Raw genomic sequence first — 27,367 nt, forward strand, 5'->3', positions numbered from 1 at the left:
AGCAGTGCAGAAAGGACTCACTAGCAGTGCTCAACATGCTTGCAGAAAATGGTCATAAAGTCAGCCGAGAGAAATTGCAGTTTTGTAAAGAGAAAGTTGAATACCTTGGTAGGATGTTACAAGGAACAGATAGGTCTCCTACACCAGCTCATGTGGAAGCGGTACGCACCGCCCCAAAACCCCAAACAGTGAAACAAATGCTTTCCTTTCTAGGCATGGTGGGCTATAGTAGACAATGGATCTGTGACTTTGCGTTAAAAACAGCTCCTCTGCGTGCACTGATACATGCAGCCGATCAGAGAAATGAAAAAGCATCTCTTACTTGGACCTCAGAGGCCCTCGCAGCATTTGAGCTGCTAAAAGGTGATCTGTGCTCCGCACCAGCATTGGCTGGACCAGACTATAGCAGACCATTTCACCTGTACGTCTCTGAGAAACAAGGCTTTGCGACTGCAGTCTTAACTCAACAACAGGGCCAGGGAAAGCAGCCTATCGCTTACTTTAGTACGTCACTCGATAACGTTGAAAAAGGAATGCCTCCTTGTTACAGAGGGTTGGCAGCGGCTGCCTTTGCTTATCAAAAGGCATCCACGATAACTATGGGCCACCCAACAACCCTGTATACGACCCATGCACTGCATGCCCTCTTGACTAGCCCAGCATTCGTAATTACCCATGCACGGAAAACAGGATATGACGTAATTCTGTCAGCACCTGAATTAACAATCCAGAGATGTCGTACGGTAAATCCGGCGGACAGAATGATGACCCCTTTAGAAGGAGAGCCACATGATTGTCATGCTGTCTCCAGTGCGCATCTAAAAGCGCGGCAAGATCTCGAGAATCAGCCACTGCCACATTCAACTCTGACTTATTTTGTCGACGGTTCGTGTTTTAGGGGAACGGAGGGGAATGTAGCTGGTTATGCGATCGTGGCCCCCAGCCTTGACCTATCATCCTTCGAAACCGTCCAGGCTCTGCCCGTGAGTCAGCCCTGTTCAGCCCAATTGGCAGAACTAAAAGCATTGACAGCAGCATGTGTATTGGCCAGTGGACAAACATGCACAATTTACACTGACTCAGCATATGCTTACGGAGTGTGTCATTTATACGGACCAATCTGGGCCCAGCGCGGGTTTCATAGGGCAGACGGCTCACCGGTTACGCATGGTCAGGCCATCTCAGATCTATTACATGCCATCAAACTCCCAGCTAAACTAGCTATTGTGAAGTGTGCTGCTCACAAAACGGATGGCACATTCGTGTCCAAGGGAAATGCGGCAGCGGATGAAGCCGCTAAAAAGGTGGCATCACAACGAGTAGATATCCTAGCAGTTACTGTCCCGCATGACACTCCTCCACCAGAGGCCAACTTGGCATCTTTAGCTGCCTCACAGAATGCAGCATCAGTCCATGAGACTACACGTTGGGAGGAAATGGGAGCACGGAAACACAGGCAAACTGGCCTATGGCGAGGGCCACATGGACACTTTGTTGCCCCTGTATCACTTTTGACTACCCTGATCAACACTGCGCATGGTTTGGACCATTGCGCAAGGGGGGAGGTGGTGAAAAGGCTTAAGAGAACATGGTGGTCGCCATTTTTAGGCCCAACGATCGATCATGTATTAACTAGCTGTGAAATATGCGCCAAACGTAATATCAGGAAAAGCTTTACCGCTCCAATAGGGCACATCCCACAGCCCGACGGTCCATTCCGACATTTAGTGATTGATTTCATCGACATGGTTGAGAGGAAAGAAAGGAAAAGATATGTTTTGGTGGTAGTGGACAGGTTCAGTAGGTGGGTGGAAGCCCATCCTACAGCACATGCTGACGCCGAGACGGTAGTGAAATTCCTTTGTAGAGAAGTGATACCTCGATTTGGAATTCCCGATAAGATCAGTTCGGATAATGGTATGCATTTCTTGAACAAAGTTGCCAGCAAAGTGACGCAGGCCTTGCGGATAAAGCACAGGTTTGGATGTGTGTATCATCCGCAGTCACAGGGTATGGTGGAAAGGGCTAATGGGACACTAAAAGCAAAATTGGCTAAAATCTGCGCAGAGACCAAATTGACATGGGTACAAGCACTACCATTGGCATTAATGAGTATGCGCATGCAGACGAATCGCATCACACACTTGACACCACACGAAATGCTTACGGGTCGACCCATGCCGGTGCCGTACTTGAGAGGTCCCTACAAAGGCCCCCCACTCGAACAATTAGAAGAGGAACTGGCTAGTTATGTAAAACACCTAACCCAAATACACAGAACTTTGTTTCAACAGGTAAAAGGGGCAACAGAAGCGAGAGCGATAGAACTACCCGACGAACTACGAAAAGTAGGACCAGGAGACTGGGTGTACATCAGAGCCTTCAAAAGGAAGTGGAACGACGTAAGAAGGACAGGACCATACAAGGTAACCCTAGCCACACCAACAGCCGTAAAGGTAGAAGGTAAGGCTGGATGGTACCACCTCAATCATTGCACACGTGCTCGAGACCCAGCTGCACCCTCAGCCCCAGAAGTATTCACCAGACAGGCACAGGACCCAGCACCGGAGACACCTGAAGCACCAGAGACATCTGAGACACCTGAGACACAGGAAGACGAAGACACACCAACAGAGGACCCACCACCAGAAGAAAGACGGCCTGACGAGACCCAGGAAGGGAGGGTGCCGCCAGAAGAGCACTCTGATCCGTGTCCGGCACCGCCAGAGGTGCTACCTGAAACATCAGTAGGGGCCCCGGGAGACGACAGGCTGGGGCAGCCCGAGGAAGGAACCTCCCAGACAGCGATCAGCCCACAACAGGAGAATCGCTGGAGGGTAGGAGTAGAACAGGCACTAGATGCACTAAGACGCGAAGTGGAACAGATTCCCGAACTGCCCCAAGCAGCAAGAACACAAGAACGGGCTGGCAGCCCAACCCTACCTGAGGCTGAGATACCGTCCACTATTAACAGGGCAGAGTGGGAACAGATACTTGCTGGGTGGGACAGCATAGATCAAGGGATAGAAAATATAGGGCCTGAAGATATAAGGGGTGGACCAGCATCCAGAACAAGAGCAAGAACTCGGCAACAGGAACACAGCCACCGTCGGGAACCCCAGAGCAGCTGAAAATGGCCCCAAGTGGCACCAGAGAACAAATGAAAATGACCCAAAGAGATGTTAGAAGAATAAACCCAATGTCTGCAATATTAATAACGATGGCGATAGCAGCTATACTCATAATAGCAGCAGGGCTGCTGAGAACCATAAAGCGAACAAAGGTCCAGATAGACTGTACTCAAATGTGGAAGATAAAAACTGGAGGCGCAAGAGGCAGTAATGTAAAATCATACGCCCACAACATGACCAGCAAGAGCCAGGAAAAGAAGAACCCAGAAGGCATCCAGCAAACACGGGTACCGCGTGAAGCAAAACAAACAATACTGGAACACTTGGAAGAAGTCAACCAAGGAACGGAAAATCTGTACCTTAAATGGCTGATGTTCACTGCCAAAGAAACTGTGAAAACAGACTGTGTAATATGTGCTCGGAGGAACTTACCTGTTAGGGTGGTCCCTATTCCAGGAAATTTAGCAACATGCCAGATGCGGAGCTGCAAGCTTATGTCACCATGCACATTCCAGGGATGTGTCCCGTTCTGTCTGAATCGTTTCTTCGACCCAGCTATCCCATCAGTGAAAAGGCCGATAAGTAAGCCTGGAGAAACACCAATAAGGTATGGCACTAAACATCTGTATGAAGAAAGCTGTGAGAGCATAGCCTCCCTAATAACAAGACCAATAGCTTCCAAGCCACCCGGAAATGTGAAAATAGCACACGATCTACGATTTCCCCACTGCTACAGAGGATATGGCCATAAAAAACTGGGAGAACTAAAGAACTGTGAGGAAGTGTGGGAAGCCAATAAAAATGTACGAGTATCATCTTTGGGGGTAGACGGGAAAATATCGAAACATATCTGGACAATCTCCGACCTGGTGAAAAAAGGAACGCTGCCAATAGCAGATGTATTCTGGTATTGCGGACAGGGGCAGTCATTGCGACAAAAACTTCCAGAGCAATGGGGAGGAATCTGTGCCCCAGTAATCCTGATTGGGGCCCTAAGGGTTCTGCCCATAGGACAGATAGAGAATCCTGTACCGACTCTCGGACCAATCACGAATCCTGTGCCGACTAGATTGCCAAGGAGGCGGAAAAGGTTCAGCTATGATGAGGATAAATCCGTTTATGTAGACTGGGCAGGAATTCCGGTAGGCATCCCGGATGAGTATAGAGCACAGGGACAATCGGCCGTGGATAACCTCTTAGTGTTCTTTCCATGGTTACAAATGAAGAAAAACGCAGAGTGGATCAACTACATATGGTATAATCAACAGCGATTCGTAAACGCGACAATCCTGGCTTTTCAAGGAATCGAGCGACAATTACATGCAGTATCTGTAATGGCATTACAAAACAGACTTGCCATCGATACCATGAGAGCACCCGATGACGGGGTGTGCAGTCTGATTGGAGATGAATGTTGTTCAGTAATACCAATGCATACAGGGGAAGGAGGTAACCTTACCGTTGCCCTCAAAGCATTGGAGGATCTGCGCATGGAACATGTGCGAAACACCCACAAACCAGATACAACCGGAGGAACTTGGTGGTACTGGCTGTTTTCAGGAAGCTGGAGAGCTATTCTAACACGAATGGGGACGGTGCTAGCAACATTCTTGTTAACACTAATGCTGATTACTTGCTGTGTGATACCTTTAATTCGTAAAATGATTTCTAATGCCACACAATCTATATTTGGACAGAATCTGCAGATCGTAGAAAATATTGAACCAGAGTACATGGAAATGAAAACCTTCGGGATATATGACATCCCTAAAAAGGCACTGGCCTGCCCAGACAATATAAAATTCCTGTAAATAAAATGTAGTGTGGTATGTTAAGATGGAAGGAAAAATAAAAAATATAAAAATAAGTAACATAAAATTACATAAAAAACAAAAAAACGATGAAGTATATACAAAGCACCTCAAGTTAAAACCTAAGTAGTACACATTGCGTAGAACTATTTATAACCTAGAAAACTAGAATGGTGTTATGTGTTGTTTGTCCCCGTGTTCTTTGTGTCCTGTAAAGTAACAGGAAGAGTGGAGAAAAAATGACGAATATGGGACAAAGCAGGGACATCCTGAGTGACGAGCTGGGAGAGTGGAATTTGACCCACTGGGACAACCCAATTCCACGACAGGCAGACTACATCACCATGGACAGAAAGTGGGTAGCAGCACGGGAGAAACAGGTGTACGGGCCCTTGAACGAGGAAGGAGTCCAGATTTGGGTAACATACACGAAATACCACCTGATGCGAGAGGTATCGTATGGACTCAAGGTGGGAAACCTAGAGTGGCATTCTTTGAACACACCAATGTGGAAGAACATGGAAACCATCACGATTTGTGCAGGGACTGATAGACTATGGGGTGACCAACCCGTAAAAATAGAACAGCTCTTGGAAGCCTTACCAAGTGCAAGGGCTGGAAGGCAACCTAGGGAACGGGGTGAAGTGCTAGTAACCTCTCCCCTGTTCCCCACCAAGCCTCTCTACGTGGTGCAAAGCCACCAGGGGCAGAAGTACACCGTTCTAAGAGGCGACAGAGAACAACGAAGAGAACCCACACACAAAAAGTAATAGATAACCTTCACTTATAATGTATCCACTAATGATGTATGTAATAAGTAGGGCACATCAGTAATCTAGTACTATAAATGATCTGTAATCGACATGACGTGTAATGCATAATTAATATGACATGAAAACATGTAAACGCATATAACATGCTGGGATATATATGTTTAAGTGCAAGGTCCAGGTGATGAATACACTGTCGAGCATAAAAAAGCTGACAAGGTGAGAATTTTTCCCTATCAATTGGCAAGTATGGGAGGGTTTTTTCGCTCACCTCTGGACCAATGTTTAGACATGAATAATGTATGTATGATGTATGTTGTGCCAGCATAAAATACGACATGCTTCCCTTTGCCACCCATAACTCCATCGAGTTTGTAGCTCTGCAGCTACAAAAGGGGGGAATTATGTGGGATTTTTTATAAGATAAAGATACACCACGGCCCAGGGGAAAGATGAGATGAGAAAAACGTGCATCAAGAGTCAAGTGTTATACTGTGCATAGGTCAGGAAGCAAGCAGGTCGTCGAGGTCAGTGATTGATTAACCACCCCTATAGGCTAAGACTACACAGAAACCAACTCACACACACACACAGGCAGAAAAGACACGCGCACACAGCATTAAGGAAAAACTGAGCAGAAGGGTTTTAATAAAGAAATGCAAAATCATAAGGAGTCACTTCTTAACATAAAAAGGTTTGACAGCATAGCGAGGAGGGTGTTGAGTCCTTTTATTGACACGCCATGGAGCTTGAGTAGCCTGAGTATGTGTAGATGGAGGTGGAAGAGTCTGAGTAGACTTGGTAACAACTGTAGCAGTCTGTGTTGAGACATCAACCCCCTTAACAGCAGACGTGTCGCTGGGTTGACCACGACTCTCCATATCCTGGATATAATGAGTAATGACCTCAGTAAAAAGATCAGCAGTAGGTGAAGGTGTGGAAAGGTCGGTTTCATCCAGAAGGTGTGCGACCCATGCAGAGATTGAAGCTAGAACACACCACAAACAGGGCCTTAGTAAGCATATGCAATACATGGCCATTGGGGTAATGAGTAAACCAATGACCACTGCACACCATATTCACAGAGACTGAACAGTAGAAGAACAGGTTTTAATCATATAGAAGAGAACAAGTGCTAGAGTACAAGGAAAATCCATACATACCCATGAATAAGTGTGTTATGTTGAGTTGTGTTAAAGAAGACCCCAGAAAAAGAGAATAAGTCAAAAAGCACATGAAACCAACTTATAAACTCCATGGCCTGATGACGTAGGTCCAAAGTCCATGAGACCGGGGCCCTCCGGATGGAAAATAATGGAAAATTGAGAGGGCCTAAAGCACGGGCAAAACTTTCCAATGTGGAAATAATGGTAATTTCTGAAGCGGGCGAAACTGTGTACGTGAGCGGAATTATGATTGGATAACGAAGGGGGTATGGCAAAAGGGGGGGCATGTCAGAACTGTATATAAGCTTGTTGCAATCAGCAGTGCTTCGGTGCAAGTATCGTCTACTGGACAAACTTGTATCCCTGGTACCAGCTGGTTAATTGCTGTCTATACGACTGTCAATAAACCTACCTCAACTGAATCCAGTCTTCGTGAGTTTGGCTGATCATTTCTTCTTTGAATTTTTACTTAGAACAGTTGTTTAAACTTATAGTCAGATTGCAGGAGCTAGCCTGGGCCAATGTAGGTTGGAGTCGGTTTTCTCCTACATGATCCAGTACTCAGGGAAAGTCAGGGCCTGATATCAGCCAGGTACTATCCAAGTGATGATAAAGTGTAGTGCATGGAAGATAGAGTGGGTCTGGGTCAGAGTCTGATGGTCTGCAACATGAAGCTATCCCGCATCCTGCTGATGCAGGATTTGGTGCCCTGTAGCATCCTACCTCAAAGCCCTTAAATGCCTTGTTCCCTTCGATCTAATAGCACTGCTCAACTGGTCCCACCATCTCTCAGGGTAAGATGTAAGTATCTAGCCAGACTCATTTCTGTTCTGGCACCAAGGTGGTGGAATGAACTTCCCCTAGATGTCCAGACAGCTGAGTCACTGGCTATCTTCAAATGAAGGGTGAAGGCATATCTCCTCCTGAAACACTTAAACTAGCACTTAATTTCCCTGTTTGTTTTATGTAGATTTAAAAAAAAAAAAAACCTGAACAGAGTTTTAGGTTGATGATATCCTAAGTCTGTATCCTAATGAACCAGTGTTAATTGATAGAGACTTCAAAGCATTTTTGTACATCGCTCTGGATAAAGTGTCTGCAAAAATCCATAAATGTAAATGTTGTGAGATGTCACATGACTGATGCATTTACATTCTCACTTTGACTTGCCAATGTGATACAGTACATCTCAAACCATATAAAAACATTCTATGTGATATGATATAGTGGCCTGCTACTTGCGGGATTATTTTGCATTTTGGGATACACACACTCAACTCAACACTAACTCATCATCTCATGCCTCAGAATGGACATCACAGCCATCCTGCTGTGTGTGGAGCAGCTGCTGTGGTCTGTGTATAGCAGCGTTGAGGAACTTGTCAGACCTGAGCTGCCTTCAGAAACTTCCACAAGCTGGGTGTCCATCATCCACAGCCTGTGTAATCAGCTCCTCAATGTGCTCATCATCCTCATCTCTCCTTTACCTGAGCTCTACAGGTAAAAATTATTATTATTTACAGTTATACTATGCCAGAATGATTACTGTATGATGCAGGGCTTTATTCACTGCTGTAGAAATGTAGATGAAAAAAATGATCAAATTGATTGTGTTTATTTGTGTTATCTAGAGCTTTTCAGAATGGTTTTGGTGCCAAATCTTCCACCACTCCAGCCGATGCACACGCTGATCGTGCTCCACTTTGGCTCAATATCTTCAACCCTACACTCTTCCCACTGGATCTGCTCAGGTATTACATACCATGAAATAAAACATTTTTTTTAATATCTTAATTCACAGTAGCACTGTTCATTTTTAAGTCTGAAATCACAAAGTAAAAAATATTTTTCAAAATAAATGACTAGAACTAGTATTGTCAAGGCTCAGTCTTATCTGTATTTTAATCCGTGTATAAAGCTTGCATTCTTGAACAGATTTCCAGAAGTGATATAAAAAAAGTGTTCCGTCAGCTGAGCTGTGAGTGATCCTCTAGAGTATTTGTAGAATCAGTCAAAGCAGTGTGCTGGTGATGGGCTGTACTGCTTCAGGATATCAGCAAGATGTGCAGGGAGTTATGATTTAAACCGTTAAGCATGTAGCAGGTCTTTGTATTCCATGCAAAAATAAGTAGGCAGCCGACAGTAAGAGCATTTTTGAAAACGAATATTTTTAATTTATAGCCATAATTAAATAAAAGTAATTAGAATCGTCCTGGTGAACACAATGATTCAACGTGATGTGTGTCATTTGATTTGCTTTTGTAGCTTGCACAGAGAAAAGTGGTTTACACACACACACACACAACACACACCACACACCACACACACAAAAGTGTGCATTACTCCTGCAAGCAGGCCCCTTGGCTTTACTCTGCTAATTTAGACCAGATGCTGATGCCACTGTTGGTCATGCTCTTAATGCTGATGTACACTGTGCTTTTTCGCTTGGGGTGTAAAAGGCTGAATCTGAGCCGTAGGAGTCCTGAGAAACTGGGGCGAATGTCAGGTTGTCTGACATCACCCTCCACAAACACTCTCGCCTCTGCACCCGTGTGATATCATTCAGCGTTGTGATCACACAAATCAACCACAAGCCTTGCTCCCATTGGCCTGAAGGACTGAAATTAGTTTAGTTTTATTACCTTGTCAGGTTTTTGCATGCCTCTATGTGTTCAAGCCTCTCAGAGGCCCTAGAGTGGGGGGCTGAAGCCGGCAGCCCATGCAGCCGCCGGGCAACTCAAATCAAACCTTCGCTCTGGTGAACAGCCTGTTTTGATTATTTAATAAAATAATAATAAAAGAGTAAGGAGAATATGGATAAATCAAACCATGTTGTGACATGTAGAACATCTCTGACTTAGTGTTTTGGGATGTGTGTTTGAGTGTGAGAGAGAGAAACCTGACCCTGTAGTGCAGCTTTCAGATTTATTGTAACTGTTGGACTGTATCTGCTGGATTTGCAGCCTCGTGACACCATAAATCGCTTGCGCTGGACTGAAGTGCAGCGTTCATCTCTCTGGCAGCAGACTGCACCATGTTGTCCTCATGGTAGTGATTCAGCAGCTCAGCTCTGTTTCGCTCCATCATGTGTGTCCTCCATTCACTTGTGAGGAATTTACAAAACTAATTTTAGTTTTTAAAATTATTATTATTATTATTATTATTATTATTATTATTATTATTATTATTATTATTAATCATAAAATAAGACATTTTCTCGAAAACAAAATTTGGATTCTGTCTCCAACATAGTGTTGAACACTCGCTGCCCCCATCTTTTCCACATTCACAGCTTTAACGAGCAAACATATTAGCTACGAGCTGGCGGAATCAGAGACATTTAAAGTAAAGCCTGAGGCTGAGTTCGAGTACGTTCTGTATTTAGTGTAACAAGATAAAAGCCTGTGTGTGTGTGTGTGAGAGAGAGAGAGAGAGAGAGAGAGAGTGTGTAAGAGAGAGATAAAAAGAGAGAGATAGAGATAAAGAGAGAGTGTGTGTGTGAGTGTGTGAGTGTGTGTGAGTGTATGTGTGTGTGAGTGTGATCCATGTTGTCTGATGGCTGTACGGATTAGTTTCTGTCTGTCTGTTGTTACAGGGGCGGGGTGGAAAGTGAAAACTCGGCTCTGTGGCTGCTGAACATAGTGAGCTCAGGACCTGGCTTCTCTCCGGCTCTGCTCCTGCAGGCTATACTGCACCATGACTGCCTCCTGCTGCGCCTTCTGATCTCCCACTCCTGTATGAGTCCCCAAAGACCACATCCCCCAAATACACACACACACACACACACACACACACACACACACACGAACGCAAAATAGCTCTGTAACTAACTGGTTAATTCCAGTTATAACATGCACATTCAAAACCAGCCAATACACATTCTTGAATGTTTTTAACACAATAATTTAGAGACACAATAGATTCAATTTACAATTAACTTGATATTAACCTGTGTGTGTTATTAGATTTATAAAAAGATTGATGGGACATAGTGGTTGAAGGGATTGATTATATAGATCCTAGATCCTGGATATAGGACTGATATAAATATCTGTTTTAAATGCTGTTTTAAATCTAATTATTTTAATAGACATTATAAGCACCTAGGCACAGTGTTGTAAGAATAACCCAAACACACACACACACACACACACACACACATACACACACACACATACACACAAAAGCTAGTTAGAACAGAGGGCCTTTCATAGCATAATGCTATAGCTAGCTAATTAATACAATAAGTCAATGAGTTATTAAATAGTTGAAAGCTAGTTAACTAAACTAACTGTAACCCTAGGCCTAAAACTCTCATTTGAAAGCATAACCAACATTATCCTTCACTAATTACAGTTCTGGGTCATTTGTAAAGGTATAAGCAATAATATTCATATTTATTAATTCACTTCATATTTAAATAATGGTGTAATTGACTGCAGAAGCTTTGGTATAGTTTGTGCGTTACATGCTAGACTAATTTAATGCAAGTAAGCCATAAATTACTATCCAGCCTGCAATCCATCTGTCATTCAGAGTGCAATCACTATGTTGATGGAATTGGGCTATTTAAGCCAAGGAGGTTTTTGAGTGCTCGTTTTGTGAGTACACAGCTTTACACACCCATCATCATCGCCCTTATCACCCTCCTCATCATCACTGAATCAATAACACTCTGTAATAAACACTCATTTTGGCGTGGGGGAGCAAAGTGAATGACCTTTCCATATTTGCCTCCCCTTTTTCCCTCCACTCGGAGAAGTGTAACCTTTAAAGACTGTTTTGTGCTTTCACATTAATTCACATTATAGAGACCTCATTAATAACCAGGCAGTGCGCTGAGGACGTCTGCGTTAGTGCTGTGGTGCGAGAATCACACAGCCGTAAATCAAGGCGCTACAGCTGCGGTGCGGCTAATTAAGAAGAAACACAGTGGCCTGGTCATCCACTATGTACAATCCTGCTTTGGTCTTGTTCTTCCCAGTCACCAGCTCCCTGTGTGGTTAGCACTTGCCGAAGCCCACCCTTGCTTTAGATCCTTCAAGGATGTTTACCATGTCTGGCTCCAATTAAACCCCTTCTGAGCAATGCTTTCTAGATCATGTACTTTGTATCTGGTGACATATCAGTCCTGTATAGCTTTATGAACAGTGTGGAACTTTAAATGTCCTTTAAAAGGCCTAAGAGACCGAGCATGAGCTTGTTTATCGTGTCAACATAAAAGCAGTGTTTTGCTAACATGCCATACAGCAGCACTGAGGTACTAGCCCACGCACCTTCTGTTTAACGAAATACTTTGCATATATTTTGCAGTAAGTGCACCATTAGAGGTCTTCCATCTACAACTGTTTAATTCATGTGGATCAGTATTAAACCCTTCATTATGTAGCACTGATATAATGCAAGTTTGCATGTGGTTGTGTACATCCAGAGCTGAGTTCAAGACACTACACATTTATGCAGTTTTTCCAATCACTTCAATCAGGAAGTTCATCAGCAGTTTCTCTGAGTGTTAATGTGACTCAGTGTCACAATCTTATGTCAACACAAATGTCTCATTAATTAAGTGCTCTTTTCAACTTAACATCATGTTTCTCATATTTAGTCTTTGACATTAAATCTTTTTCTCAAAAGCCCAAAAAATGGGCTTTTCACCTGTTTTGTTGTGTCCATTGAATTTCTTAATCATGTCACACTTCACAGTGGTACATTAGGCTCATAATAAACTTAGGGCTTTAAGTATTTTTTTTTTCCACCTTTTTACTTTTTCACCTAGCTTACTACGTGCAATAAGTTCATAGAATCCTGGAATATAATAAGAAAAAAAAACAAATAAATATTTTATTTCAGAACAAACATTTTTATCTTAAAGTAAATGGTGATATTAAACCCATTTCTGCTTTCTGAGATGCCTCAAGTGCTTGTTCATCAAAATCAAAAAGTTATTTTATCCCAAAAGAGGAAAAATGTTGCTCACTGAAAACCGACAGTATCCTGCCTCATTTTATATCAGACTTGTGATGATTAAATAAATCGTTTGTTTATACTGATTGAAAATGTCTGAGAAGTCGATTTCCATTCCAAACGCCAGTATACTTCTAAATGCTGCTACAGATTCATTCCAAGTAGTGTTGTAATGTAACGAAGTATAAATACTTCGTTACTGTACTTAAGTAGAAATTTCACGTATCTGTACTTTACTTCGCTATTTAAATTTGTCAACTTTCACTTTTACTCCACTACATTTTCTAGATAAAATGTATACTTTTACTCCGCTATATTTCCACTAAGCGTCTTCGTTACTCGTTACTACATAATAAAAGAAAAATAATAAAATTGCGACTGCAATAAGGCAGGTTTGGCGAATCACTGCTCCTAGATTGCATTACGCTCCGCACGCTCTATTTCAGCGTAATGTTGCCAAAAGGAGGCGGAAGCACAATTGAACCTGAGCCACAACAGAGCCACATTTTTTACTGTGTTACCACAAAGAGCCACATCATACACATGGGCACACATGATCATCTTTTTTTCCCTGCCATTTTGAGAGCGAACTTGACACAAATTGTTTACTCAAATGATCTTGCTCCTACTGGGAAACTTTGAGGTATTTTCATCCCACTCACATGCGCGTTTGACGAAAATACCGTATTGAACTCAAGCGAAGCGAACACGCACATTAACAAGACACACAAACTTCTATATGAACGTAAGAACCGCATGAAACTGGGCAAAGAGCCGCATGCGGCTCGGGAGCCACGGTTTAGCCACCTCTGTCGTAGACGACCACCCCGACGATAGTGGTGAACAGGGTGAAGAAGATAACGTTATACACACGTGGCTGTATTTGCAAGAAATGTTTCTGTACATTGGAATGAAAGATTCTTCCTACCGAATGAAATGCCTCTTATGCCTACCGAAAATCACTGAAATTTTACTTTTTACTTTTACTTCAAATACTTAAGTACATTAAATATCAGAAAATGACTTTTGATACTTAAATACAGTAAATATCAGATACTTTAAGACTTTTACTTGAGTAATATTCTAAAAGGTGACTTTCACTTCTACCAAAGTCTTTTTCTAGTACGATACTTGTACTTTTACTCAAGTATTGCTTTCTAGTACTTTATACAACACTGATGCCAAGAGTTGGATTTTGTCTTCGGTAGCCACAGACAAACGTATATATTCTGTGACGTTGAGTTTACCACATAAAAAAGGAAAGAATGATAAAATTTTCTTTGTTTCTTTATCAGCTAATGTTAAGCCAAGGAATATATAACCAGCTGCGCGAAGTAAATTCTTTAATGTGGCAGATAATTTAGGCATGTTATGTGAAATCATTTGTCAAAAGGTGCAAACAGTGCTTTCCAAAGATGTTGAGTGTATGTTGAATTTTATTCACATGCCTTTTCAAAGGTCTGTCATCTCCTACAAGGGAGAAAGGTATTGGCTGAAGAGAGACGTAAGGCTAGATCTTGCTCCAGGACTGTAGGACTGACAGGAAATGTACAAGGACATTCTGTCAAATCACAACCATTTCTCTGCTGTCCTTGATTAGACAATGTTTATGTACAAAATCAGGCAGCTACCCACAATTCCTATGGAGCCTTTTGTTACCTGGGCTCCAAGCTTTAGATGTTCATGGCCTTGAAGTGTGTACCAGTAATTTATTAAATTCTCAGGTACCATAATATAGAGCAGGATGGGTTTTCTTCCAGTGTGCTTTCTGAACGTCCGCAGGGTAATCCAAATGTACTTCCACTCAGCTTCTCCAACAATTTACCATGTCCTATATTCAACCGAGTCATCTTCATACTATGTTAATAAAGCGAAATCTTTCAAAGTGTTTACGTTTCCGTACTCCACCGTCTCTATATTATCCAACACCATCACCAAAGCCCAAGAGGAAACAGCAGAATAAGTTGTTAACTGGTTACTTGGCTCTTCTGTTTTCAGATCTGTGTTTGGACAGCAAGGTTGAAGTGTCCCCTGAGGCTCAGGAAGCTGCTGCTGAGTTTGTGGAAGCTATTTTTGCTGTCCTGTCCTCCCTAAACAACATCCCCAGGGCTCTAGCGCGAGTGCTTGAGGGCTACCTGGAAAGAAGACACCTATGGGACCACTTTTGCAGTTTAGCAGGTAAAAAAAAAAGAAAAAATAAGAAAAAAAGGAGCAACTCTTCTCTTATACGCAATCAAGTGAGCTACAATGTCCATGCTCTAAGTCTTATTCATGCCTCGTCCAGTCTTCTGTGTCCCTAATTACCCGAGTATTAAATCTGACCAGCAGGCTAGTTGGTAACATGCATGGACAGGAGAGGCTCCTCATAAATCAAAGCCATAATTAAACCTTCAACTCTCCCTATGATTGCTTATTTATTGCCATTTCCATTTTAACCTTGTTTCTTTGTCCCTGTTTCGACAAAAGCTGCTACATGTATATTCCCTGTTGTGCTAATGGTTAGCACGTTGATTTAGCATACTGACACAGAGACTGCAATTACGGCCTGACACTTTGCTTTTGGAACTGCCTTTGATTTGGGGGTTTAATCCGGACTCCTGCCGAGCCAGAGCACTCGTTTTTTGTGTTTTTATTACATGCGAGGGGTAATTATTGTTGCATAAATTAGACAAATGAGAGGGGGGTATGCTAGGAGAGGGAGAAGGAGGGCACGTTGTGAGTGTGCCCTGCTTTTTGTGTGTAACCGAACGTTCCTGGAGGCGTAATTGGCTTAATTGCTGATTGGGCTCACTTCAGAAGGACCAATGAAATCCAGTGCTAGAACAAAGGCATCTATGATGAGCTTTGCTTAGTGTTAGGATTTGTCTGCATGCCATTTGGTAAGTGACATAATTGGACTTGTCAGAAATGTCAGCAAGGATATTGCTTTAGTTTGGTAGTCTTTGTTAATTTAGCTTGACATCTTTGTGTATTTCGAGACCCCTCCTTTTCCTTATAGGATGGAAATAGCCAAAAGAATTGGCTTACTTTTAATTCAATATTTCACAGTTTGGAGGAATGAGTCTCTGTTGTTGCTGACATCATGTTTTTCTGTGGCTGCTGGGAAATGTAAACATTTTCTACTATTTTCTCTTTTAAATCTGCTTATTACCAAAAGTTTTACAATGGGAAATGAGTTCTAAAATGGGTACACTCTTTGATGAGCAACATCATCAACATCAGTTGCTTGTCTCCTCAAATGATGTTAACGTTCCTTGCAGGATTTAAACACTTTACATCTGTTCCCGCTGTCATTTGTACCAAGTGTATAAGTGTTCTTCACTGTTTTGACGATGAAGTGATGAGCAGGAGCATCGCTGAAATTTTGACAGCTGCCACCTGATTATAGACTGAAATGATTAGGCGTATGTCCGTTTTGCTTTAGCACATACCTCCCCATAAACTAGATCAAATCATGAGCAAAGTACACTTAACTGTCAGTCTGTCTTTATTTACCGCTCTTATTTTTGGCTTCTAACCTCATGTGATCCGGCTTCTGGCTTCTTACCTCATCTGATCTTTTGCAGGAAGATGTCAAGGTTATAAAGTAGCGGAAAGGAAAATATTTCCACATGATTTTGTTAAAAAGGGAAGAAATGTGAAAAATATATTATTGACAGGCAAACTTCATTGTGGTCAAAATACCTGATCTGTGGTTTGCTTACCAGAATCTAGCCACAGCAAAATTAGATTTTACCCATGCTACCACACAAATATTCATTATTTTCTTAGTGACATCTGGTTTGTTGAGTTCACTTCAAGGTTTATGGAAAGTTATGTGCTTGATTAATTTGAATTCGTCTAAGTGATTGTATTCGGTTATGCTGTAGCAAAATGTACAATTAAGCGTGTAATTTAACTAAAGTCAGCTTAAACAAACCGTGCAAAAATTTTATATTAGCATTAGTGAACAGATCTAATTTTACTGTGTAACTAACTGAACCTGTATTTTTTAACAGATTCAGCCAAAGTAGAGCCTGTGCTGTTTAAGAGTGTCAGAGACGTCATCTACAAAGTCACCAAAGGTCTTTTAGGACACATAGTGAGAATGATACAGGCATGTGAAGCACGTCCTAGCCCACTGCTCAGACAAACCCTTCCTGAAAGTGTACAGGCCAAGATTCCTAAAGAGTGGAACTATATTCCCCAGGAGGCCAAGGAGAAGGACAGCAGCAAGAGTGAGTAAAGTCTGAAATCAACCAGGCGGTCAAAAACTGATTTAGGAATTAAATGACATTAACTAGCATCTAGAAACAGAATATACTGTTTAAATCATCAGTAAATCCACAGTTAAACTAGCAGGCATGATCTTTTTTTTTCATGTCATTAATTCAGGAACAAAAGAAGTGCATTTGCAGTCTCATATCTCTATCATTTCATGGTTCAATTCAATTGGGTTGGTTCCCTGCCTGGAAATCATGGTGGTGAGAGCATGGGATCCTGCCACTGGACCAAATAAATCTCTAAATATAAAACTCAAAATAAATAAACATAGAACAAAGTTGGACCAGGCAGAATCACTGGCTCACAGATCCAAGCTTTCCGGTTCAACCCTTTGCTCAGGTTCCGGTCTGTTCCTGTGTACATTCTTCCTGTACACATGTGGGTTTCCTCTGAGCTGTCCAGTTTCCTTCCACCTCCCTAAAGCCTGACAATAGGTGGATAGGCTGTGTGTAAATGTGTGTCTGAGTGGTGCGCCATGACAGACCTGTGTTACAGTTAGATCGTATTAATTTACATGTACAGCATTTGGCAGATGGCTTCATCTAGAGCGATTTATCACTTTTACACACCTGAGCAGGTGAGGGTTAAGGGCTGGTGTTGGTTAAGGGCCTTGCTCAAGGGCCCAGCAGTGGCAGCTTGGCAGTGCTGTGATTTGAGCTCAACCTTCTGATCTAAGCTTCCACTTCCTGCCTTTTTGTGCCACTTTCCTCGTTTCCGGATGCACCACGATCCTGACCCTGAACATTTAATTTAGGATTGATTAATTTAGGAAGTGCAAATTGTCATCAATTAAATAACTATTCGTTTTGCTGCACTAGACTTCTAGGTTGCAGGTTAGACCCCATTTATGATTTTCATTATGTTTGATTGTTTACCAAACTAACTTATTTCACTTGATACCTTTTCATAAATTTTCCTCTCATGCATATCCTTTTTTTCTATCAAATACAGTCACCACTGGTCTGACCATTCAGGCTCTCTCCTTCATCTTCACCCACCTCCCATCCTGCATCTCCTCCATCCCTCTGCCCGTCCGCTTCCTCTTTCACATGGCTGAGAAGCACCAGAGCCAGAGCAGCAGACAGCGGAGGCCCACAGGTCTGCTTATCCGGGTGCTGCTCGGCTTCCTGTGCCAGGGGCTGGAGAATGGCGAGACCCTGGAGCTGGTATCTACTGAGCCCTTGGAGCGAGGGGTCAAAGAGCGTCTGGCACTGCTGTCTGAGTGCCTGCAGGTGAGCCTGGGCCTGGAGAAGATCAAGCCCAAACCCATCACGCACAAGATCCTGCAGGGTCTAGAAGAGAAAAGGCCTAAGTGGAGCTCCATGCAGCTGCAGAAAGCACACAAGCTCTGCAGTGAGAGGTGAGCCTCTGAGCACTAGTCTGAAACACAGCAATTTGTTAATCATTTACACTAAAAGGTTAATGTTATGTGATTGAAAATGTAGCTCTAGGGATTTCAATTTGTTTGTAATAAAACAGTTTAACTTAATGCAATTGAATATATTCCAGAGGAAAAAAAGGCTCTCATGTTTGCGCTGATATGTTAATGTACAATTTCAAACCAGACTTATCTTGACATTTGCTCTGCTTTTAAGAGTTTTTCAAAGTTGTCATTTAATCAATGAGCAGTTTACATTCAGGGAAATTGTACACCGTTTGATCACAAATTTACTGTTACTGGCGACACTGCTGACATCACTTCGGAGAAAAAGCCTTGATTGTGAGCGTGCTTGATGTTTTTGGAGAAATGACATCACTGCTCATTTCGTTATTACTTTTTTTTTAATGCAAAAACGTTTACCACAACTTTTACCACAAACTAACAATGCTCCTTAAATAATTCAATAATTATCCTTATTTCAAAAGATTTCATGTCAAATAAGAAATATATACAAGGCAGGAAAAATGCAAGGTAAATTACTGCTAGTATTCCAGGAAATGTTTTCCCATAAATGACAGGAAAGAGGGATGACAAAAAAGAGAGGGCAGAAAGGGGCAGGATAGAAAAAAGCTAGGAAGAGTGATTATGTATCACCTGTCTCAGACAGTCAAGAGATCCATTACTATTCATTAAAATAACCTTCACTTTCCAGCACTGTTTGTGTTGTAAACAATCAGCGTACAGTGCAGCGGCGGAGTGCACATTCCCTAAAAAACCTCCCCCCGTACTTGTCAACACACACTGACATGCACACACACCCCTGCGCAGTCTCTTGTCTTTGCAAAGTAATTTGTAGAGGAGAAGATGATTGCTCTCCATCATGGTGACCCTGGCAGCGCTTGACGGCGTGCATACACAGATGAAGATGAATGCAGTGGGTTCGGTCGGCGGCGGGGGTGTCCTGCCTCTTTCAGGGCACATTGGCTCTAATGACGTGATTGATAGCTTGTCCTGGATCCGCCGAGCCTCTCATTAATCAAGCCGCTGACTGGATCCAATCATTTGCTTCACCTGCACACTGATGGACAGGGAAGGATGCGGGCCCAGGTGCTGACACGTGGCCTGCTCAGGGCCTCGGCAGCTTCTCCTCAATGTCAGCGCCACTAACGGCCGTCTGACAGCCAGCACTCACCATCTCGCTGCCTGACTACTTAAAAAAACGGTGAGGAAGTGAGAGAAAAACAGTGACAGCAGGTGTGGGAGGAAGGTGTTTTTTTTTTTTTTTTTTTTTTATGTCGAGAGTAGTATGGACCTGAAGGTTTATAGTACAAATAGTGGAGCTTTGAAATTTTTTTCAGTTTCCTGACATTTTTTTTAGTCAATGATAAAATGAAGAAAAAAGTGTAATGGGCAGCCTGCCAACATTTCAGCGTTGGTTACACTGCTAAATTGTCCTCGCAATGCCCATCTGATAGCTATTTGTCAGCTCATGTTCCTCATGCTATATAAGCAGAGACTGTTTACATGGATACATCTCTCTTTCTCTCTCTCTCTCTCTCTCTCAGTACATTTGAGCGTGTGGAGTGTGGCCCGGTGCAGGATAGAGGTGGACCCAGTGAACCGGCCGAGCAGAAAATGTGTGCTGTGTTGCTGGAGTTGTGCCAGGGAGCAGGTGGTATTCAGAACCTGCGGCAGATCCATCACACCATCCAGCTCAATGAGGTGGGCATGCGCTGGTTTTTACCAAGCAATTAGGCAGTGCTGCATCCACAGGCAAAAAGAGTTTAACACTTAACTCTAGACACACACACACACACAGCACTTTGCATTTCGGCGGTTTAGAGCAACCCCTGATGACTGTGTGAGAAATATCCTAAGAAAGCATTGTTGTGCTTAAATCTGTTATTTTAGTTTTTATAACTATTGTTAGCTTGAATCTGATTGGTCAGAAGGTATTAATTAATTATCCAAACCAGTGTTAGACCTGGATATGTTAAGGGGAAGCCACCACTGGTTAAACTAAAGCAGACAACACTGGTTAAACTAAAGCAGATATTTAATAAGACAAAAAAAACAGACACCTGGGAGTCTTAACTCCTTAACTCTAATAATCAGTGATGTCATTCATAAACTAAAATAAGGAAATGAGCAGCGGTCCTGACCGCTGTCCTGACCAGAAATGCGCAGCGGTCCTGACCAGTAGAAACACTGCAGTTAAATCAGCCATTGTGACAAGGCTCAGCCCAATCACATCAACATCAGACATTAAACCTGAAAGAGAAATAGTAAAAAAAAACTGCATAGAAACAAAACTAGCTAACAGCAGAAAAAAGTGCTGGCTGTAAGCTTGAAATGTTCTTATCCTTTCTATTGTATGGTGGATGTGTCTGTTTTATTAGTGTCTATCATTTCCATCCTTCTGTCCTTCTGTCTGTCTGCCTACTGTATGTGTCATTCTGATTTAGATTTAGTTCGAGGATGAGTGGGAAAATATTTGAACCAGCAGTTAAACTGTTTAAACTTTGAATTTCAAATCAGTTCAGTTTTGTTCAGCTTTACAGAATTAGATGTTTAGAATAAAATTGGCAAAGTTTAATATTAAATTTAGATTTATCTCTAAGGATTGGAATTGATCCAATCAGGGTCAAGGTCACAGCACGTTTTTCTGTAGTAGCTTCCTTCCTGTTGAAATCTGAGGTGTAAATATTTGTAATAGCTCTAACTTTTTTGGGAAGAGGCATGACGGTGGTCAATGCCAATGGCTTCAAGTTTTACTTAATAAAGTGAGTGTGGTTAGGGATTATAGCTTCTATAACTTGAATGCTGCTTCTATAACTATCTCCTGCTCCTGCTCGACAGAAGAGTCAGCCATTGTGACTGGTGCACTATTTCTGTTAGTCTTAAGTGACATGCTTCAACGTGTCACATCTATACATATCTCTGTCCTCAAATCCTATTCTGGATTAAGACTGATTAATTTCTACCATTGTCGGGCCAATTACTGAGGGAATAGAGAGAAAAAGAAATGTCCATTACTTCCAAAATTGGATATGGAATAATTGTAGAGATGTACTCATTTGTCCATTGGTGTGTTCAATAGGCCTGTGGAGATTCCTGCTTAATTTTACCGTTTTAATGGGCGCTTGTAAAATGTAGTCTAATAATAATAATGTACGTCTAGACTCATCCTGGTTCGCATGAGCGTTACTATCTTTGTCCTATCAATCATTTAGACCTCACGTGCTGTCTTTTTTTAGAGGGTTTTATTTAACTTATGCCACACTATTCTCTCTCTCTCACTCTCTCTCTCTCTCTCTCTCTCTCTCTCTCTCTCTCTCTCTCTCTCTCTCTCTCTCTCTCTCTCTCTCTCTCTCTCTCTCTCTCTCTCTCTCTCTCTCTCTCTCTCTCTCTCTCTCTCTCTCTCACACTCTCCCTCATTGGATTCTGGGCCAAGCACATCAGCAGGAGAAATAAGGTTGATCAACAAGGAAGCCATAAATATTAATGGTAACCAGAGCGCTGATGAAGTCCAGGATTTTGGTTGCCTTTCTACTTTATAAAAAGACAGAAAACCTAATAACCTTTCAGAGAATTTAATGTTATAGAAGAGCGCTGTGTTGTCTTGCTGATGATCAATTGCATTTTGCATATAAAGACATTATTGTGTTTATTTACTTAAATTGTTATTAATTTATCTTATAATTGGTGAGTGCTTTAACTTTATAAATCATATCTCTCTCTCTCTCTCTCTCTCTCTCTCTCTCTCTCTCTCTCTCTCTCTCTCTCTCGCTCTCTCTCTCTGACATTCTCCGGCTTTTCCTTTCCTGATTTTTTTACAGGCCTTGTTAAGGTCCAAGCTAGCTCTTGCTGCAGACAGTACATCTTCTCCCGAGGGACAGCCGTCTATCCTGTTCTCCTCAGCAGCGAACGCACTAAACATTCCGCCCCACTTCAACCCGATTTTTCACTTTGACCATGTCGGCCACGCTAAATTTGATCAGGTTGGTCCTTTATTTATTTATTTTTTTTTTATTTTTGCGTCTTGCAAGTTCACTCCCATGCAAATACAATGCAAGTGATGCAAGTGGAGCCTTTTTTGTCCTCTCTAGGTACATGTCATGTGGTGTGTCGTTCCCTTCTCATTTTTTTAAAGCAGTTCATTTATGCTGTGAGCTATTTTTCGCTTTATTTCTCTCCCTCCTGCCTCCGTGCTTAAGCGAGAGCTTTTTCCTCAAGGCCACAGGAGCCGAGCTGGCAAGGTGAACACCAGAGAGGAACTTTAAAGTGCTTTTCTGGGATGAACTCCTGATTCTCTGTAGGTCGCATGGTCCCACTGCAATATTTTATCATGAAGGGGGGAGACAAAGAATAAACGCTGAAAAAACGTTCTTTAAAAAAAAGGTGAAAGTTTGAAAACTCTTGAGATGTGAACTCATGAAGTCTGAGGTGGTTGTGAATTGAAAGAATGAAATAACAAAACCATGTCTCTTGTGGGTGGACGATGTCATATGTGTTGGGTTTAATTCGGAGATATTTCAGTCTCATTGAACTTCTTTAGGCTTCGGGTTGAAGCCGGGGAAAGTTCTGCACTTGTGAGATTTGAAGGTCAATCAGTGAAAGAAATCTTCAGGAGAACTTTGTACTTTTGTTCTACTTTTGTTGCGGACGAAGTGTTTTTGTGTGTGTGCTTCCTAAGCTCAAAGACTAATACTTCACCCTTTGTTGTGTGCTAGCTGGATCTCTTGTAATCCTTTTCTGCTTATCACAGGCATTTGCACTGCTTTGCATAAAGCACCCTATTAAGAGGATGATTAAAAAGCTTCCCAGCTTCAGGTGGCTGTGCGCTTTATCAAATCAAATGGAGGGGAGGGAAAAGGGGAAAACCACGAGTGATGAGCCATCAGTCAGCCGGCTGGGGAGGAGGAGGAGAAGGAGGATGAAGATGATGAGGAGGAGGAGAGTCACTGTGTTCTTCTCTTTTTGTCAATAAAAATTCTGCCTGAAGTTATGAGTGACATTTAGGCAATCAAAGCAATCAGGTTTTATTTGCCTTGCTAACAAAGGCCAGTCTACACATATTCACTCACTCAGAAATAGGGAAGAAAAAAAAAAACCTGGGCAACTTGCCACACAAAACAGCTAGAAGAATAACGGCTCCTCTACCAAAATTGATTTATCTTTTTATAAATGATGGCTACATCCTTCACCAAATGGATTTATAAATTAATTGCTGTCTTATAGGAATAAAAACCTTCTTGTGCAGACATGATTGATAGATTTTGTAGAAGAGACCTCGTCCAGGACCCCCTCCTCTTTAGTTAGTCCAGCCCAGCTGGAGCAGTAATTTTGTGATCGTATTAACGCTGATTAATAACTAACAATACTTCCTGCACATTTGTCAACAGTCAGCTATGAGCAAGAGAGAGTGGGACTGGGCCCAACTGCTGCCAGCCTTCAGAGTGAGTCAAGTGACCTTCACAGATCTGCTGGTTAACAGGTAATAGTGCTTGATATCTCTCTCTCTCTCTCTCTCTCTCTCTCTCTCTCTCCCTCCCTCTCCCTCTCTCCCTCTCCATCCATCTATCTCTGTTCTGTCTCTCTCCTTCTTTCTGTCACTCTCTCTTTCCCATTTCCCAGAAATCTATATGCTGCATGGACATGGTGGAATCCCTCTTGTCAGTGTAAACATGTGTGTTTTCTTTTTCTCTGCATTTCTGATTGCTTGCTGCTGTGTGTATTGTGCTCTAGAACACTGCGATGAGTTAAAACATTAAATATCTGAGAGCAAGGCTCATCACTGATAGGTGCTAAGCTTGACTGACACATATGTTAACTCCCTGGGGTCCAAAAACGCGGTGACACGTTTTGACGCATTTTTTCCTCTTCAACGTGAAATCCACTTAAAATACTCCATCATTCATAATCATACACATACATGTAATACATCATTCGAAACTGTGAAGTGTCTACTTTTATTTGAGTGCCTTCATAATAACAACAAAATGCTGTGCTTTTGGCAAATAAAGAAAATAACCAGGGTGTGCATTCAGACATCTCTGTCTCCTTGACCATCTTCCTGAAACACGTTGCAAACATGAACTGATAACTCTGCCAATACTTATCACACGAGGATACATATGTCTAATGAAAGCCTGAAATGTCTACTTTTAAATGAGGTAATTAAAATCAAAAGCAAATATTGTCTTTTTGTGTAATCTGTATGTAAGTAAAGAGAGGTCCTCATTAGCACTAATGTGATCCCAGATCTGGTGTCTGTTTCATCTGATATTCTTTTGTAAACATAGCAACAATCTTCAGGTCCACCTTATATGGTATTATATGATTTTCTTTTTTCCTCACATGTTCGCCATGAGGGAGTATGATGTTTTTAGTGCATAGCATGTTTGTCTCCAGGGTTGGGGGTTTGATTCCTGTCTCCAAAATGTATGCATGGATTTTGCATGTTTTACTCTTGGTACTCAGGTTTCCTCCCCTGTCCAAAGTCATGCATTATAGGCTACTTGTAGACATCTCTAAATGGTCTGTAATGGGTGAATATGAATGTGTGTTCAGTGGGTTAGCACCTGTCCAGAGTGCCAACATCCTTGTGCCCTAAGTGTCCTGGGATAGACTCCAGGTTCCCCGCAACCCTCTTTAGAATAAACAGAAATACAAATGAATGTACGGAAGTTAGTGTTGAGTAAATGTGCTTCACTGATTCCAATGTCAATCAAAGTAGGCCAGGTTTAGTTAAGAAGGAGGTCTGACTCATGAGACAAAGCAAAATGTAAGCAGAATGTAATGTAACACGCATGGACAAATTATAAATCCATTAGCTAGCCCAGCGGGTAAGTGAAAGCTCCAGTGTGTTGCCCAGTACCAGGATTTGCTTGCCTGGAAACATGACTGATTATGCTAAAAGTGGTAGCTAATGTCATGTAATAATGTACGGCTAGTTAAGTGCATTAATACTATATATATATACAGTCGAGGTGGAGAACTGTGTAGATGTAGTCTATTTTCTCGCCTATAAATTTGAAAAGCAAATGAAATTTGAAATTTGAAATTTGCAAATGAAAAGCAAAAAATTTTCAGCTATGTGAATAGGCTTTATTGTCTCTTGCTGTGTTTCACTGCTGGCTAGAAAGGTACTATATAGAGACTTTTAGCTGTAGCATTTTAGCATCAGTGTTTTGTTTGGTTTACAAATGTCAGCTGGATCTCTGACCCGACTACAGATTAGGACCTTCCAACAATTTGAAAAGTTGTGACATGAGTCAGTGGGGCTCAGCATGTTTTTTTCTGGCCACTTTTGATCAGTGAACTCCATAAAATGGCAAAAGTTTGTATAACCTTTGAAAAACCCACGGCTGCAAAAAATGTGTGATTGATAATGAACTGATTGTGGATCATCTGCCCACTGCCCATGCTCAGTAACTGCCCTGTGGCAGTGGTGCAGTGGCCAGCTTGCCTTGTAACCCCCCAACAGCTTGGAGATCCTCCAGATATCCGTGTATCTTCCCCAGTAGGAGGCATTCTTCTCTATACACATTCTCTCATTGATGGAGTGCCTCTTCCCACTAAACAGAGTCGGAGGTTGCTGAAGAGGAGAACGAGGGGAAAGAGGCAGTAAAGGTGAATGAGACAAGGTTAGACTGTCATTTACTTATAAGTGCTGCCTTTGATGAGACATGTACATTACCCAGCCTGTGCTTTCCCATGGGTCTTTAAGTTATACACCCCGATAGTCAAGTCATTTACTGTCGCTGGTATACGTTTGGGTGGCCCAACTTCAGGTGGAACCTGATTGAGGTTGTGCCTCTTTGCTCCTCCTCATCCTCGGCTTGTTCGGAGTATAAATATTTATGGGACAGGGTGACTCTCCAGGCAGCCAAGACTCATCCGTCTCTCCAGACCTCTATTCTGAGCTGTCACGCTGAAGCCTATCAGGCTGCCATAAGGGCCCCTCACACCTTGTCTAGCAGCTACACAGGCTCCATTTCAAACCGCCCTCATTTTTACATGTGCCTTCGAACAAAGGGCAAGCAGCTTGTCTTGCCAAGGACGGTGTTCCTAATAAGGGTGGTGTGTGCGTGTGTGTGTGTATGTGTGTGCACAAGAGTTCTCCACCCTGCTCGCCCTTGTGCCACTTTGTTGCACATGTGTTTAAAACAGATACTGTCATTCGGCTCTGTCTCCCAGGCATTACTGCAGGATTATTCATGAATGGTGCTGAATAGGTAATACTGAACTTTGAGTGCAGACTGGCATGGCCTCCCGAGAGAGAGAGAGAGAGAGAGAGAAGGGAATGTAATAATAGAGGAGGAGTGACGAGAGAGAGAGAGTAAATATTATATAATATGGTGTAATCTCATATAAAAAAGAGCCCAAATCTTTGTGGCTTGCCTCATTAGAGCTCTCTTTATTCATAAAGCAAGCAGGTTTACAGCATGTAATGAATGACTAGAATTATGGGGAGGTAACATTTTTACAGATCTCACAGTGCTGATAGGTGTTTCCTGTTTTTCTCTGTCACTTACTTATATGCCTGCCTTTTTTTGAAGGACGTTAGAAGTCTCTGTTGGTGAAGAACTGTGCAGGTTCTCTCGTCTGTGAAGCTCTCTCGTGGGAACGTAGGTGTATTATGCATGTGATGAAAACTATATAACTGGAGTGAGTGATAACAGGGACAGGTCTGCAGACCAATGTCCCAGTCTAGGTCTATTTCTGTCACTTTCATTTGAGTCTCGAGCGTAATAGGACAAGTTTATGAAACATTGCTTTCACGTATCCCGGTACTGCCTCGAGAGACTATCAACTATCAGCATTAGCTTTGTGCTTTGCGCTTGCTCGTTCAATTATCTCTCCAGCTCTCCCTCCC

At 42.3% G+C, this 27,367-nt stretch overlaps 1 protein-coding gene across 1 annotated transcript in view; it reads left to right on the top strand.

Moving 5' to 3' along the window:
• Positions 1–27,367, top strand: part of kiaa0825 (KIAA0825 ortholog) — a 131,998-nt gene that overhangs the window by 48,811 nt on the left and 55,820 nt on the right. Inside the window, exons 11-19 of the mRNA XM_060884382.1 lie at positions 8,187–8,378; positions 8,510–8,629; positions 10,474–10,613; positions 14,841–15,020; positions 16,841–17,059; positions 18,057–18,465; positions 20,052–20,208; positions 22,326–22,487; positions 23,892–23,983. Of these exons, the coding sequence (XP_060740365.1) occupies positions 8,187–8,378; positions 8,510–8,629; positions 10,474–10,613; positions 14,841–15,020; positions 16,841–17,059; positions 18,057–18,465; positions 20,052–20,208; positions 22,326–22,487; positions 23,892–23,983 (1,671 nt within the window). The remainder of the gene's footprint in view (positions 1–8,186; positions 8,379–8,509; positions 8,630–10,473; positions 10,614–14,840; positions 15,021–16,840; positions 17,060–18,056; positions 18,466–20,051; positions 20,209–22,325; positions 22,488–23,891; positions 23,984–27,367) is intronic.

The sequence above is a fragment of the Tachysurus vachellii genome, chromosome 12, assembly GCF_030014155.1.
Source record: "Tachysurus vachellii isolate PV-2020 chromosome 12, HZAU_Pvac_v1, whole genome shotgun sequence".
Classification (NCBI taxonomy): domain Eukaryota; kingdom Metazoa; phylum Chordata; class Actinopteri; order Siluriformes; family Bagridae; genus Tachysurus; species Tachysurus vachellii.